This window comes from Carcharodon carcharias, chromosome 5 (assembly GCF_017639515.1).
Source record: "Carcharodon carcharias isolate sCarCar2 chromosome 5, sCarCar2.pri, whole genome shotgun sequence".
Classification (NCBI taxonomy): Eukaryota; Metazoa; Chordata; class Chondrichthyes; order Lamniformes; family Lamnidae; genus Carcharodon; species Carcharodon carcharias.
The window spans coordinates 201,476,901-201,491,939 of NC_054471.1; the positions used below are offsets into that span (position 1 = coordinate 201,476,901).

The 15,039-nt window shown below is 41.4% G+C and overlaps 1 protein-coding gene across 5 annotated transcripts in view; it reads right to left on the reverse strand.

Moving 5' to 3' along the window:
* Nucleotides 1-15,039, reverse strand: part of blk (BLK proto-oncogene, Src family tyrosine kinase) — a 128,625-nt gene that overhangs the window by 99,342 nt on the left and 14,244 nt on the right. For all 5 annotated transcript variants that reach the window (XM_041188487.1, XM_041188488.1, XM_041188491.1 and 2 more), the window contains exons 2-3: nt 10,607-10,704; nt 4,300-4,342 (exon numbers count right to left, since the gene is read on the reverse strand). In XM_041188487.1, coding sequence (XP_041044421.1) covers nt 4,300-4,342; nt 10,607-10,704 — 141 coding nt within the window. The remainder of the gene's footprint in view (nt 1-4,299; nt 4,343-10,606; nt 10,705-15,039) is intronic.

Consider the following 15,039-nt stretch of genomic DNA (forward strand, 5'->3'; position numbering starts at 1 on the left):
GGTCGGTGAGCCTGACCCCTGTTAGCCCTGTTACCCCCCCCCCCCCCGCCTCCCCCCCCCCCCCCGAATGAAAATCTGAAGGCTCAGGGAAGTTTTTCCCCGAGTTGGGTTTTCAGAATCGGGAATTATCCTAAATTGCACCTCAAACATGCTTGATATTGGGCTTTTTACACTTCAACTCCCACTAAATTTAGTTTGCATAATTATAAATGTAAAACCTTCCATGAACCAGCGGAATTAAATATTTTGATATGCTAAAACTTTTAAACATGTTTGCTAGTGTCAGTGCGCCTAAGAAAATGAGTACACTTTAAAGAATCATCCCAAAGCGGGCACAATTTGTGGATCCATACAATTTCAATCTGGGTACATGGCCAGTTTCATGAACAGAACTTGATTCATGTAAATTAAATCTTAAACAAGCATAAACAATTCACAGGAAACAAGAGCGCAAATGATTTTGGGCGCAGTGCAGATTTAAAGTTCTCTGATCTCTTGACCAGAAGTACGCCATTCAGAACATCAAGCCTGCTCCACCATTCAATAAGATCACAGCTGATCTGGCTGTGGTCTGAACTCCATTTTCCTGTCTGTTCCCCATAATTCTCGACTCCCTTGTCAATCAAAAAATTGTCAAATTCAGCCTTAAACATATTCAATGACCTAGCTTTCACTGCTCATTGGTGAAGAGAATTCCAAACACTGATGACCCTCTGAGAGAATAAATTCCTCCTCATCTCTGTCTTAAATGGGAGACCCCTTATTTTTAAACTGTGCCCCCTAGTTCTAGATTACCACATGAGGGGAAACATCCCCTTAGCATCTACCCTGTCAGGGCCCCCCAGAATCTTATATGTTTCAGTAAGATCACCTGTCATTCTTCTAAACTCCAATGAGCTTAGGCCCAACCAGCTCAACCCTTGCTCATAAAACAACATCTTTATCCCAGGAATCAGCCTAGTGAGCTTTCTCTGAATTGTTTTCAATGCAAGCATATCCCTCCTTAAGTAAGGAGACCCAAACAATACACACTACTCTAGGTGTGGTCTCACCAATGCCCTGTACAGTTGTAGCAAAACATCCTTATTTTTGTACTCCAACCCTCCTGCAATAAAGGCCAACAATCCACTTGCCTTCCTAATTGCTTGCTATACCTGCATGCAAACTTTTAATGATTCATGTACAAGGACACCCAGATCCTTCTATACCACAGCATTCTGCAGCCTTTCTGCTTTTCTATTCTTCTTGCCAAAGTGGACAACCTCACATTTCCCACATTATAATTCATCTGCCAAACTTAGTTGGGACCCAAAAACAAAAAAACTGCGGATGCTGGAAATCCAAAACAAAAACCGAATTACCTGGAAAAACTCAGCAGGTCTGGCAGCATCGGTGGAGAAGAAAAGAGTTGACGTTTCGAGTCCTCATGACCCTTCAACAGAACTTCAAACCGTTCTGTCGAAGGGTCATGAGGACTCGAAACGTCAACTATTTTCTTCTCCACTGATGCTGCCAGACCTGCTGAGTTTTTCCAGGTAATTCTGTTTTTGTTTTAGTTGGGACCCAGTTCCGCCACCATCTGGTCTTGTCTAGGAATTCCCATCTGACCTTTTAAAGAGCAAAGCCAAATTAGACAGCCCAGCCTCTCAGCTGGTGGGGTCCAGAGTGGTGACCAGTACACCCGGGGCATACATGCTGCTAGACATTGGAAATGGGGCCTATCCGGGGATCCAGCTAGGGGTCATGGACATGGCCTCTAAAGAGGCTTTTGAAATTGGTTTGAAGATATTACTTGTACCCCACTTGCAAAATAAACCCCAGGAGCAGTTTTCAGCACCCCATCCCTTGGCACACTAGCCTTTGGCCAGATTGACTTCACTAACAGTAAGCATCTTAAATACATCCCCAGTGTCATGGTCACCTGTCATTGGCATAGAGTGCAGTGAGTTTGTTCTGACTCCATGAAAATTGACAGAGTCAGAAGTGTAGATTCCAGGCATGCACATCTCAGCACTTACAATGGGATGCACCAAAAAGTATTTTGAACTTAGGTTTCCACTCATACGAAGACCGTATCAGGCAAAAAAGCAGCAGGCAAAACCAAGGCTGGGCAAAATAAGTGTGGGAGCAGGAAACAAAAGCTGTGGATAAATGATGGAGGCTCACAGCACCCAATCTACCCCCAACCCTTTGTATTTCTAAACATTCAAGATATCCAAGAAATATAACAGATCAACAATATCAATGCTAGTTATATGGAAAAGAGCAACAGTATTCACTGCAATAAAACCCTTGGTCACAGGAAATTGTCCTCCAAAACCAATAATTTGGCATCTAATATATTGCCATTTTTGTTGTATTTAGTGGAAATAGAAAATGTAGCTGTGATAAAAAGTGAATGAGATAAATACAATCAGTCCTGTAGACAGGAAAATGAATGTCAAGTGCCTGACTGGCTTCTTGCAAAACTTGCACTAGTCATAGGAATTTGCATCATGAACTCAGTAGTTATAATGTTGTCAGATCACTTTTGATGATGCCAAAAAAATAATGTTTCGCTTTGAGGCACAATTTCATGGTTCTGTCTCGTGGATAGCATTTGGTGCTTTTTATTGAAAAGCCAGTGATTCCATTTAGTTAAACTTGGCATACCAAAACAAAACATACCAGACCAACAAATTATGGTTGTGCTTTCCCACCTTGGAGGCACTTGCAGCACAGTAGGAAAGAACTTCAGAAAGCTTATTTCCTGGGGTTCAATGGCCCAGAGCACACACTTCCACTGCACTTTGGAGTTTTGGGAAAGGACCAGTTCCTACCGGGCCATGCAAATGGTGTTCTCTCCTGAGACCACAAACTCTGGCAGCATCAGGACCAGAGCTCCTCAGCAACCATATCACAGCAACTACAGTGGCATGCCAGCCCACAAATCTGTAATTTATACCTTTATACATGAAGGGTTGAATATTTCTGATTGAAAAGGGAAGGAGAGTTTTTTGTTAAATTGAGAAACCTAGGTGAAAAGCCAAAAGTACAAGATACACCCAGGATGAAAAGATTAGGAAAGAAGATTGGCAAAGTCAGGAAGGAGCAATTAGGTGATTTCAAGCTTGGGTTTTTAAATTCTGCACATTGTACAAGAAATGAAAGACTGAAGGAGGTACAGATTTAACATGCAAGGAAAGATTGGGATAGAGTATGAAGTAGTATCATGGATCACAATTTAAAGAAAATGATGATGAAGAGTGTTTTACATACAGAATTACCAGCATGCAAAATATGTCCTCCTACACAGGCTTCATCCTGAAGCTTCATGCTGCACTACAGCACCAAATTTACAAAGGCTGAGAGAAGATGGGATATTTCAAAAAGTGATGCTAAATGTTGGCAGGTTGGATAGTGCAAAATGTTTTGATTTTGAGAGGCTATAAGTGGAGAAGGAAGTGAAGCGTGAAGCAGAAATTAGTTTATAAATCAGAGGTGAAAGGAAAGAATTAATAATAGTAAATCTTGTCTTGATTTCAACACCAGGGAACTACACATATGGATACAAATTTTTACATTGCAATAAAAATTGAATTTATGTGGAAACACATTGACTACCAGTGTAAACCATACACTTTTTAGCAGTGTTTATTCGTCAAGGTAACATTTCACAACTGTGAAACACATATAGAACAGAATTTAATGGAGCCCACTGGAGCAGGTGGACCAAGTGAATCACATGTGAAGATGTCTGTCTGACTCACAGCAGTGGACCACTCATTTAGTAAGTGGTATAAAGGAGCCAAGGCAAGAAACCCATCCACAAGCGGCAGGAGGGCAATTAGACTTGTTAATGAGCCACTTAAAACCAATTATCCCTGAGGATTCAATGGTGGTTCAGGCATTTCATGAGGACTTGTACAAGTCTCCTGTGCCTCCAGAAAGTTACCCAGCAAAGCTCCCACAACCCCCATCCCACCACACTTATCTCTTGCCATGAATCCAGCAACAATCCCTGGTCCAGTGGCACAACTCCCAGTCGCACTGCTAGTAATGGGGGGTAATGGGAGGGGGGTTAGTGGTGCGATTTCCACCCTACTGAGGAGTTAATCCAGTGGAGAGGCCTATGCTGTCCAGGTAAGTACCTGCTTGCCTAGTAATCACATTGGACCCCCTGGAGAAAAGTGATGCAGGGTTCCTGCCGGTTCTCCAACCAGTGGACAGGACCCCTGTTGCCAACACTAATTTCTGCCCCTAGTAAGAAAGAAGCACATATATGGCACTCAGTACACAAAAGAATGAAAACAAGTTTACCCTGAGAGTGTCCAAGCGGTGAAACCTGATTACCAATGCGAACCTGCAAAAGATGTAATTAGTTTCTTAGGAGACAGTTCCTCAGTAAAATTATTTTATTGTTAAATGAACATAGATGCTCCATTCAAGTAACTGAAATGTCAAATTGATATTTCAAATTTAAATGGCAACCTGAAATAATCTTAAGGCAGCTTCCATAGTTGAGATCTTGTATCTAATGCTGAAACATTGATGGGCAAAAAATAGTCTAGTACTAAGAAAGAAAGGAAAATAACTTGCATTTAGATAGCACCTTTCACAACCTCAGGGCATCCTGAAGCGCTTTACAGATAATTAAGTGTTTTTGAAATGCATTGTCATGTAGGAAATATTCCAGCCAATGTTACACAGCAAGGTTCCACAGTCAACATTGGGATAATGGCTAGGTAACCTGTTTTACTGCTGTTAGTTGAATAATAGATATTAGTCAGAACACTGGAGGGAACTGCTATGCTCTTTTTCAAATTTCTCCAAGGGATATTTTACCAGAGAAAGCAGTTTGGGACTGAGACTGCACTGAAGTGTTAGACTGGGCATTCAAGTTACGCAGAGTGGTACTTAAACCTACATCCTTCTGACTCAGGGATAAAGATGCAATGGAGCCAAAGCTGACATTTTAAAATAACAGCTTGCTGAGACTTTATGCAGCTCTGCAGAGACAGAATAAAAGTCCAAATATCAATTAAGTATTTTTTAAATTGATGGGGCAAAATTTTGCCATCGGCAAGAAGGGGGCGGGGCCCACTCGCCAACACGCAAATGATGTGGGATGATGTTGGGCAGAACCCCCGACGTCACCGGCCCCATTTAAATTTTCAGGTAAATTTTTAAGAAAAATCAGCTGTGGGCCCGCCGACCTGTCAATGGCCAGTTGAGGCCATTGACAGGATCAATTATGCAATTAAAGGACCTGCCTGTCCAACCTTAAGGCTGGCGGGCAGACCAGGAGCCCCGGTGGGGAATAGAGAAAACATGAAACCTCATCCACTAGCGGGATCAGGTTTCATGTCGGGTTTAAAAAAGTTTAATAAAGTTATTAGGTAAATTATGAACATGTCCCAACTCATGTGACATTGTCACATGAGGGGCATATGTTAAGGGATTTTTTTTTCTATTTTTAATCTTTTTAAAAGTGCCAGCGATCTCCCTGAGGCTGCACTTAGCCTCAGGGAGATGTGAGCTCCTTCGTGCGTATGCGTGAAAGAGCGCACTCTCGCTTTTGGGGAATCCCATCCACACAGAAAGTGCATAGCGCTTCCCGCTGGACGGCATGCTGGGGGGGCCTTAATTGGCCACCCATGCAAAATGGCAGCGGGGCCTGTTCCTCCAGCGGGGATCAGCTCCCCGCCCGCCAGAGATTGTGTCAGGCCCACTTGCCTGACAGGCAAAAATTCTGCCCATGATATCCAAAAAGCTTTGAGGTTTTTTCTATAAGGTTTATATTTATAATTGAGAATGATAAGGAGAGAAATCCTTTTCCATGCTACTCAAATATGTTCATTAGGTCAAACAAAATGGTTATAGGGTTATACTTTCATCTCCAAATGGAGGGGGGAATGGGGGCGCAAAACAATGCATATAGTTTTTTTCAGAGGAAAACAATTTTTCTCTCCTTTCCCAACCTCACAACATTTTTGTGTGGCCCTTTGATGGGTTGAGATGACCTTGGGTGCAAAAGGCACATGCACCTCTTCCAAGGTCAGGGTTCCCAATGTGAGAATCACAGGAAAATTGTATTTTCACCTGCACACCAGTTTTGTGTGGTGCTGTGGGACTTTGGAAGCCTTAAAAAACATGTCTCCTTGGAGTGGTTGTGACCACTGGGGGAAGTGTCCTGAAGATTTGGGAACATTCCAAAAGGCATGTGTAAAATGTTTTGACACCTTCAAATGTCACTCTTAGAAGCTGTATTGTAATGTGGGTGTGTATTAATGCAATGATTCATCACAGGGATTTGTCCTGCAAAGGTTTTTTTTTATTCATTAACAGGATGTGGGCTTCGCTGGCTGGGCCAGCATTTATTGCCCATCCCTATTTGCCCTTCAGAAGGTGGTGGTGAGATACCTTCTTGAACTGCTGCAGTCCATGTGGTGTAGGTACACCCACAGTGCTGTTAGGGAGAGAATTCCGGGATTTTGACCCAGCGACAGTGAAGGGACAGCGATGTATTTCCAAATCAAGGTATTGAGTGACTTGGATGGGAACTTCCAGGTGGTGGTGTTCCCCTCTATCTGCCGCCCTTGTCCTTCGAGATGGTAGTGGTCGTGGGTTTGGAAGGTGCTGTCAAAGGAGCCTTAGTGAATTCTTGCTGTGCATCTTGTAGATGGTACACACACTGCTGCTGCTGTGCGTTGGTGGTGGAGGGAGTGAATGTTTGTGGATGTGGTGCCAATCAAGTGGGCTGCTTTGTCCTGGATGGTGTCCAGCTTCTTGAGTGCTGCTGGAGCTGCACCCATCCTGGCAAGTGAGGAGTATTCCATCACACTCCTGACTTGTGCCTTGTGGACAGACTTTGAGGAGTCAGGAGGTGAGTTACTCATCGCACTGTTCCTTGCCTCTGACCTGCTGTTGTAGCCACAGTATTTATTTGGCTAGTCCAGTTCAGTTTCTGGTCAATGGTGACCCCCGGGATTTTGATAGTGGGGGATTCAGTGATGGTAATGCCATTGAACATCAAGGGGCAATGGTTGGATTATCTCTTGTTGAGATGGTCATTACCTGACACTTGTGTGTTGCGAATGTTACTTACCACTTGTCAGTCCGAGCCTGGATATTGTCCAGGTCTTGCTGCATTTGGACATGGACTGCTTCAGTATCTGAGGAGTCGTGAACGGTGCTGAATATTGTGCAATCATCAGCGAACATCCCCACTTCTGACCTTATGATGGAAGGAAGGTCATTGATGAAGATGGTTGGGCCCAGGAAACTACCCTGAGGAATTCCTGCAGTGATGTCATGGAGCTGAGATGACTGACCTCCAACAAGCACAAACATCTTCCTTTGTGCTAGGTATGACTCCAACCAGCGGAGAGTTTACTCCCTGATTCCCATTGACTCCAGTTTTGCTGGGGCTCCTTGATGCCACACTCGGTCAAATGTAGCCATGCTGTCAAGGACAGTCACTGTCACCTCACCTCGGGAGTTCAGCTCTTTTGTCCATGTTTGAACCAAGGCTGTAATGAGGTCAGGAGCTGAGTGGCCCTGGTGGAACCCAAACTGGATGTCAGTGTAAGCTGACCATTACACTGACCAGCATTTTGTAACTGTTGTCATGCATTACAGTACGTTTACAATTGTCAAATGTGCCATAATGCATTAAAAATGTAAAAAAAAAAGTCCTGTCAGTCTCTGCTGTCATGTTTTATGCTGTGATCAGAGCTCTGGCTGTTAAAAAAAAATGCCTTTGAAAACCGAAAAATAATCTCAGTACCTGCTCCCCTCCATTGATTGACAGGCACTCTGAAATGTTTTGAAATGGAAATGGGGTACCATCTGTTCTTTCCATTTTGGGAAATGTAGCTGGCAGCTTTTGTTATGACAGCTGCAGCCATTATGAAGGTTTGGCTGGGTTTCAAAAACTTAATTGGCTTCACCTTAGCTGGTATAGTATATTGATCCAATAATGATTTGCAGTTTTAAGACACTGTAATAATTGAAAATGCTTTTGATGTGATTTCTTGTTTACAAACCTAATAGGCACTTAAAGGATCACTTTTATTTACATTGGAGTTGTTTTTAGTATCAATAATAGTTTGTTAGAATTCAGGATTTTATTATTATTAGATTGTTTTCAAATTATTTTAAAATAATTTCCATTACTATTGCATGGCTCCTGAGGAACTGGATGGATGATTATGGAAAGTACTTGGGGGCAAGGAGGTGGAATAAGGTGCCTTGGAGGAATTGGAGGACCATGTGGTGCCATGGTGGATCTGAGGGTACATAGAAGTGACATGGGAGATCTGGGGTGGCATGGGGTGGCATAGGGGTGGGTGGGGCTGTGAGGGAGGTGAGGGGTGATGTTTAGGGGAGTTTTAAATGATGTTGGGAGCTGGGCTGCTGTGTTGAAAAACCAAGTTGGGCTTTCTAACCAGCCTGCCTCCACACCCACCTCCATCATGGCTCGTAAAATGCATTGCAATCTTAAATCCTGTGTGAAAAGACAAAATTCCATGGCAAGATCACACATGGGTCGGGTGTGCAGTTCAGAAGTTGCAAATTTGCACAATGGCGGGTTTTTCAGAGCCCACACAAAAACCCAGGCGTCAGAGTCAGAGAGACATTACAGCTTAGAAGGTGGCCATTCAGTCCATTGAGTCCATACCAGCTCTGTTTTCAGACTCTAACCCCTGCTTTATCTCCATAGCCCTACAGGTTTATTTCCCTCAAGCACACCTCCAATTTCCTTTTGAAATCATCCATCTGCTTCCATAGGCAGTGAGTTCCAGATTATTATCACTCACTACATAAAAAAGTTCTATCTCACATCGCCCCTGCATCTCTTGCCAAAAATCTTAAATCTGTGTCCCCTAATCCTTGAACCATCAGCTAATGGGAACAGCTTTTCTCTGTCGATTTCATCTCAACCTCCATAATCTTAGACACCGCCATCAAACTCCCCTCAATCTCCTTTGCTCGAAAGAGAACAACCCCATCTTCTCCAACTTACACTTCTAGCTAAAATCCCTCAGCTCAGAAACCATTCTGATAAATCTTCTCTGCACCCTCCCAAGGAATCTCACATCCTTCCTAAAATGTGGGGACCAAAACTGGACGTAATACTCTAGTTGTGGCCTAACAAGAGCTTTATAAAGGTTCAACGTAACTTCTCTACTTTTGTACTCAATGCCTCTATTTATGAAGCCCAAGATTCCATATGCTTGGTAATTATTTTCTCTCAATATGTCCTGCTACCTTCAAAGATCTATGCACACGCACCTCCAGGTTCCTCTGTTCCTGCACACCTGAGAACCATGTCACTAAGCCTCTCACTATCCTTTCTGCCAAAATGCATCACAATTCCCTGTATTCGATTCCATGTGCCATTTGTTTGCCCATTCTGCTGGCCTTTCTATATCCTGTTGCAGTCAAATGATAGGACCCTCAATGTTTGCCATACCTCCAAGTTTGGTACCTATAGAAACACGCTTTGGGAGATTTCTTAGGCAAACAAATTTTATTTACATGAGAGCCTCTGTGGCTGCTTGTATCTAGCCAGCCCCTCATACGGCCACTTTTTTCCTAGGAAACACCTCCTTAGAACATATTCCTTTTCTAGCCACACATTGGTTGTACAAATCATGTGACCCCTACTCAGTTGAACTGATTTTAAAGTGACAGTCATCATAGCAAATTTTGAATTTTTACTCTGTATTCCAATATCCATGTCATTTGTGTATGTCAAAAAGAGCAGAAATCCTAGCACTGACCCTTACAAAGATCAATATCTACTATCCTCCAGTATAACAGGTGTATGACAGTGAGAAAAAAATTGTATTTATATAGTACTTTTCACATCCTCAGGATATTGTTCACAACCAATGTATTACTTTTAATGTATCATTTTGATTTGTAGGCAAATTTGTGAATCACAATGTCACATAATGAATTCAGCAATGAGATGAATGTCCAAATAACCTGTTTTGTGCGATGTTGATTGAGGAATGCATGTTGTACAATTAAGCTAGTTTTGGTTCAGTAATTGACCAAAGGTCAGAACATCAGAAGAACACACTGCATTTCTTTGCAAGAGTAGCATGGGTTCTTTTGCTCCCACACTCAGCTCAACAATTTATCCACTTCTCATAATGCAGCATTTTCTCATTACTGCACTAGGCTGAATGCTGAAGTCCAAAGTGAGGTTTAGGACCCTCAGAGGCAAGAGTGGTACTACTGAGCCAAAGTAGGCACTTATCAATGCCTACAGAGTGTTATCACCACTTGACTCACATGGTTGTACAGCTAATTTGAAGTGGTAAGAATAAAAAATGGAAAACAAAATGAGATGTAAACAAAAAATTGCAAATGTTAGAATTTGAAAAGGAAACAGAAAATGCCAGCAATACAGTGGATTAATCTGAAAGGGAACGACAGATCAATTTTTAGGATGAGGACCGCTTCATCACAACTGTTTGGCTGATTTATCTCATTTCTTCAGATGCTGATTGACCTGCTGTGCATTGACTGTATTTTCTGTCATTAACTAACAGTAATATGCTTTAAAGGACTAAGTAAAATGAAATTATAGTATCATTCTGGCTGTACTCACGTGTTGTGGCCTGGTTTCAGAGCACAGCTCATTAGTCAGCTCATGGCGAGTAAAACTATGCTTTCTCTTTTCACTGCTAGCTGCACAGCCCATCCTCCCTAAAACAAAAAAAAAAGAAATTAATTAATTCATTAATGAAGTTTTGACAGATATACCCCATCATTGTGCTTCCAAATGGATCAACTTGTTTCAATTAGCTTAAAAAGCCATCTTTCTGTTAATGCACCACAGATGGCCAATGGCAACACTCCTTTTGCCAAAACAAAAACTTGAGAAATGAAAAATCAGCAAAAAATATGCTCAGAAACCAGGTATGTGGCCTTTCATGCTGATCATATTAAGTTGTGGTCAAGCAAAGTATGTGTGCCCAGTAACCTGGGTCTGTGACATACTGACACACAGCAACAAGGTATTTTTTTTTTAGTGATACATAACATCAGTGTGATCTCAATTTTAAAAAAAGCAGATTTCCTCCCCTCTTCTAAAGATTGGTTTTGCAACTGGTTAAGAAGTCTCACAGTAACTGGTATCCATCAGGTCTTCACCCAAATGGCAATTATTAATGCATGAACAGTGGCAATTCGATTATTTAGACCATCGGAGCTGAGACTATCCTCATCTGAAATCCAGAATTGCAACAGCAATCATTGGGCAGAATTTAGAAACAGAAACACTGCCCAATTTTCCTGCCCCCAGCAGAGCACCAAGGCCAATGATGTGGCCAATGGCGGCAGAAATAAGCAGCTTCAGCAGAGGCCGCAGATTAACCCTGGGATCTTCCTAGGCTGCTTGACTGAGTTATTCCCCAGATAAATGAACCGAGCCATGAGGAAAGCCCTCAAATTCAATGGCAACTTTAATGCTTTAATTATTCTCAATGGTTGCTGTGCTCAAAAAGAATGCAGACCTGAGATAGGCCTACAACACTAGAAGTGCAGAATCAGTAAATTTATTTAAATAAGTCAGGTAACCATTAGCAGTCCCAATTATAGAGGCATTCTTTTAAAAATTATACTTTTACAAATGTATATGGATTGATATTTTACAAGGGACTGTACCAATACAAAAATATTCTTCCATTAACCCAAGAAAGTTCATAATCTGCTCACAAGCCTGTACTGCATTAGTTAATCTCAGCTATGGTGGTGCTAGAGATGCTGCAATAATTGCCATGCTAGAGAGGAAAAAATTAGCCAAACTTTCTGCTATTGAACACCATCCACTTAATTGTACTGGAAGTTGCACATGGAAAATAGGGCGAGAATCAGACTCGGCTGTGAAGTCCCCTTGCTCCAACCCCTACCCACAATAGTTACGCAATTTACTGGCATTCACTGTTTAGGTTCACAGGTGGAGCTTGACCATTTAATTGGGTACCAGGGCAGGAATTTACCCCAGCACAGCTCAAAACCAGGAGCAGAAGAAGGGAACTTTATAGAGCAGGTGCAACCTGAAACTGAATTGGTTAAACAGATTCTGTTAAATTTATTTTATTAGTTTATTTCCGCATAGACCATTTAAAGAGACAAGAATTAAATCTACACAACATTCAGGAATTATTTCATCCCCCACACTGCATCTAAACCAAAAAGGTCAACAGCAAGAGAGGAAAACTTGTCTGCAAAATCTTCATGTCTCCAAAACATTTCTTGAGCAGTTCTAATATCGGAAATCTATGTGCAAATGTTGTACACCTTTGACAAAAAAAAAATAAGCTGCGCTTTTTTATAAAATGGCCTTTCAACGCTGAAGCATTCGCAACAATCTTCAGCCAGAAGTGCCAAGTGAATGATCCATCTCGCCTGGATGAGTGCAGCTCCAATAACACTCAAGTAGCTTGACACCATCCAGGACAAAGCAGCCTGCTTGATTGGCACCCCTTCCACAAACATTCACTCCCTCCATCACCGATGCACAGTGGCAGCAGTGTGTACCACTTACAAAATGCACTGCAGGAACTCATCAAGGCTCCTTAGGCAGCACATTCCAAACTCATGGCCGCTACCATCTAGAAGGACAAGGGCAGCAGATAGTTGGGAACACCACCACCTGGAAGTTCCCATCCAAACCACTCACCATCCTGAATTGGAAATATATCACCATTCCTTCACTGTGGCTGAGTCAAAATACTGGCAGTCCCTTCCTAACAGCACTGTAGGTGTATTTACATCACAGGGACTGCAGCAATTCAAGAAGGCAGCTCACCACCACCTTCTCAAGGGCAATTAGGGATGGGCAATAATTGCTGGCCCAGCCAGCGAAGCCCACATCTTCCAAATGAATTTTTAAAAATTCCCTAATTAAGCTAAAGAGGAAAACACAACCATAGCAATTTGAAAGAAAAATGCCACAAACACTTACCTTCTGACTTCTACTAAGTACTTCTAGTCACTTCACACTAATTGCTAATTCCATCAGTATTCAGCACTGTATGCAGATATATTATCCTTTTCATTTTAAAGTGCTGATCAAGAGTTCTTAAATAACTACCCATTTGGGACAAAAGTGAGAACTTTTGACATACCCCTTAGAACTTCTAGGGTGAAATATTATAATGTAGATTGAATTACATTGAATTTATAGGATCAGAAAGGCTATTCATGCCAACTGGTCTTTGCCCACATTTATACTTTACACCAGCCTTCTTCCAGCTTCCTGCATCTAACCCTATCAGCATACTCTTCTATTTCTTCCTCCCTCAGGTGTTTCTCTAGTTTTCCCTTAAAGCATCTATGTCATTTGCCTCAGCTACTCCTTGTAGATTCCACATATTTATCATTCTTTGGGTGATCAATAGAAAAGCATTGCTAAAACCACCTGATAGCACATAGCTGGGTGGGTGAGCTGATAAGCAGCCTCAGGAATATGTGTTAGTGTGGTCACACATCATTTTTAACATTGAGGTTTAAAATTTCCACTACCAGTCTGAATTCAATCTATCTAAATTCAGTTTCCAGGTTGTCAAAAATTTCAAAAAGAACTAATGTATTTTTTGTATGCCAAGTTCATATCTTGTAAACATGCTGAATTCAAAGTCAGTTAGTCTTGGTTTTACTCAAGATCTGTGTGTATGCTTTCCTACCCACCACTAAACTTTAACCTATTATTGCAAGTAATAAATTTTCATATTTTCACATGCATATGCTTGAATTGTCTGTTTTATCAGGGGTCCTTTCAGATTTCAACATTAGAACACAAACATAACCACTCGGTGTCAAAAAGGTTAAAATAAATAATGCTGTATTGGATCTTCACTGAATAGCAATCTTCACTGAGAAACTCAGAATACATGAATAAAAGTAAAACTAACTACGTAACACAGAATTGTTTAAAGATTACAATATACAACTAATATTGCCACTTCACTATTTATGGAACTTTGCTGTCCACAAATTGATTGCCACGTTTTCCAACACTACAACAGTGACTACATTTCAAAAGCTAATTCACGGGTTTTGAAATGCTTTGAGCATCCTGAGGACATGAAATGTGCAAGTTCCTTCTTCCAAAACAGTTCTACAGTCTCTAGTGCACTTGCTGTGTTCAGAATGTTAAACTGTGTCACAGTTTGCAGTGATACAGGTAGAACTTTAAACAGCGAGAGAAAACACCACATCTGATGGACGATTGTACCTTTGATTCATTTAATTAGTGCAATCTAAATTTTGAGACAAGGATCCCAGATGCCCACACCACCCCATAAATCCAGAATTATGAGATATATGTCTCTCAAGGCTATCACACAGCTTTTATCCCTATAGATTACTAAAAAGTACAGACAAGCACAGATCATTTCATAGCCAATGGGCTACATTGCTAACCCCTACATTCTTTTACTTGTCTTTGCCATTGTGACTCCAGTCAAACAGCAGCCAACCAAACAGTTAAGGAAATGTAAAGCAACATTACCTACACAGAGGATTCACCTCTCCCACTCCAAATGAATGCCGCTATTTGTGTTTTTTTTTCAAATGGATCATCACATCAAAACGTGAACTGTCTCCTCAACTGAACCAAGTCCTGGGCAATCAACAACGAACTCAAGTTAGTTCAACTTACGCTTGTTTGCACTTACAGCGTTGGCTCATTGCTTGTCCCAAAGTACTCACTACTTTCAATCTGCCAGAATAGGTTTACTCCAAAGTGGTAAAGATCCAGTCATCAAGCTAAAGCTTGATGTATAACAATTCTATTTGAGTAGTTTCTTCAGAATTGATATCAATAAGAAAATGAAAATTCAAGTGCCTCCTGATCTTGTCTTTGAATTTCTGCAAGCAACCTGGTATGGTCCCTTAAACTTTAATAAATAATTTAAAGTTCTGGCTTTCTCACAAGCAGTTGTAAATCTGAACCACATTACAGAGACATCTGTCTGAATAAATTACAATTTATTTCAAATTTCAATCATAAAACAGGCTGGCTGGAAAACTGAC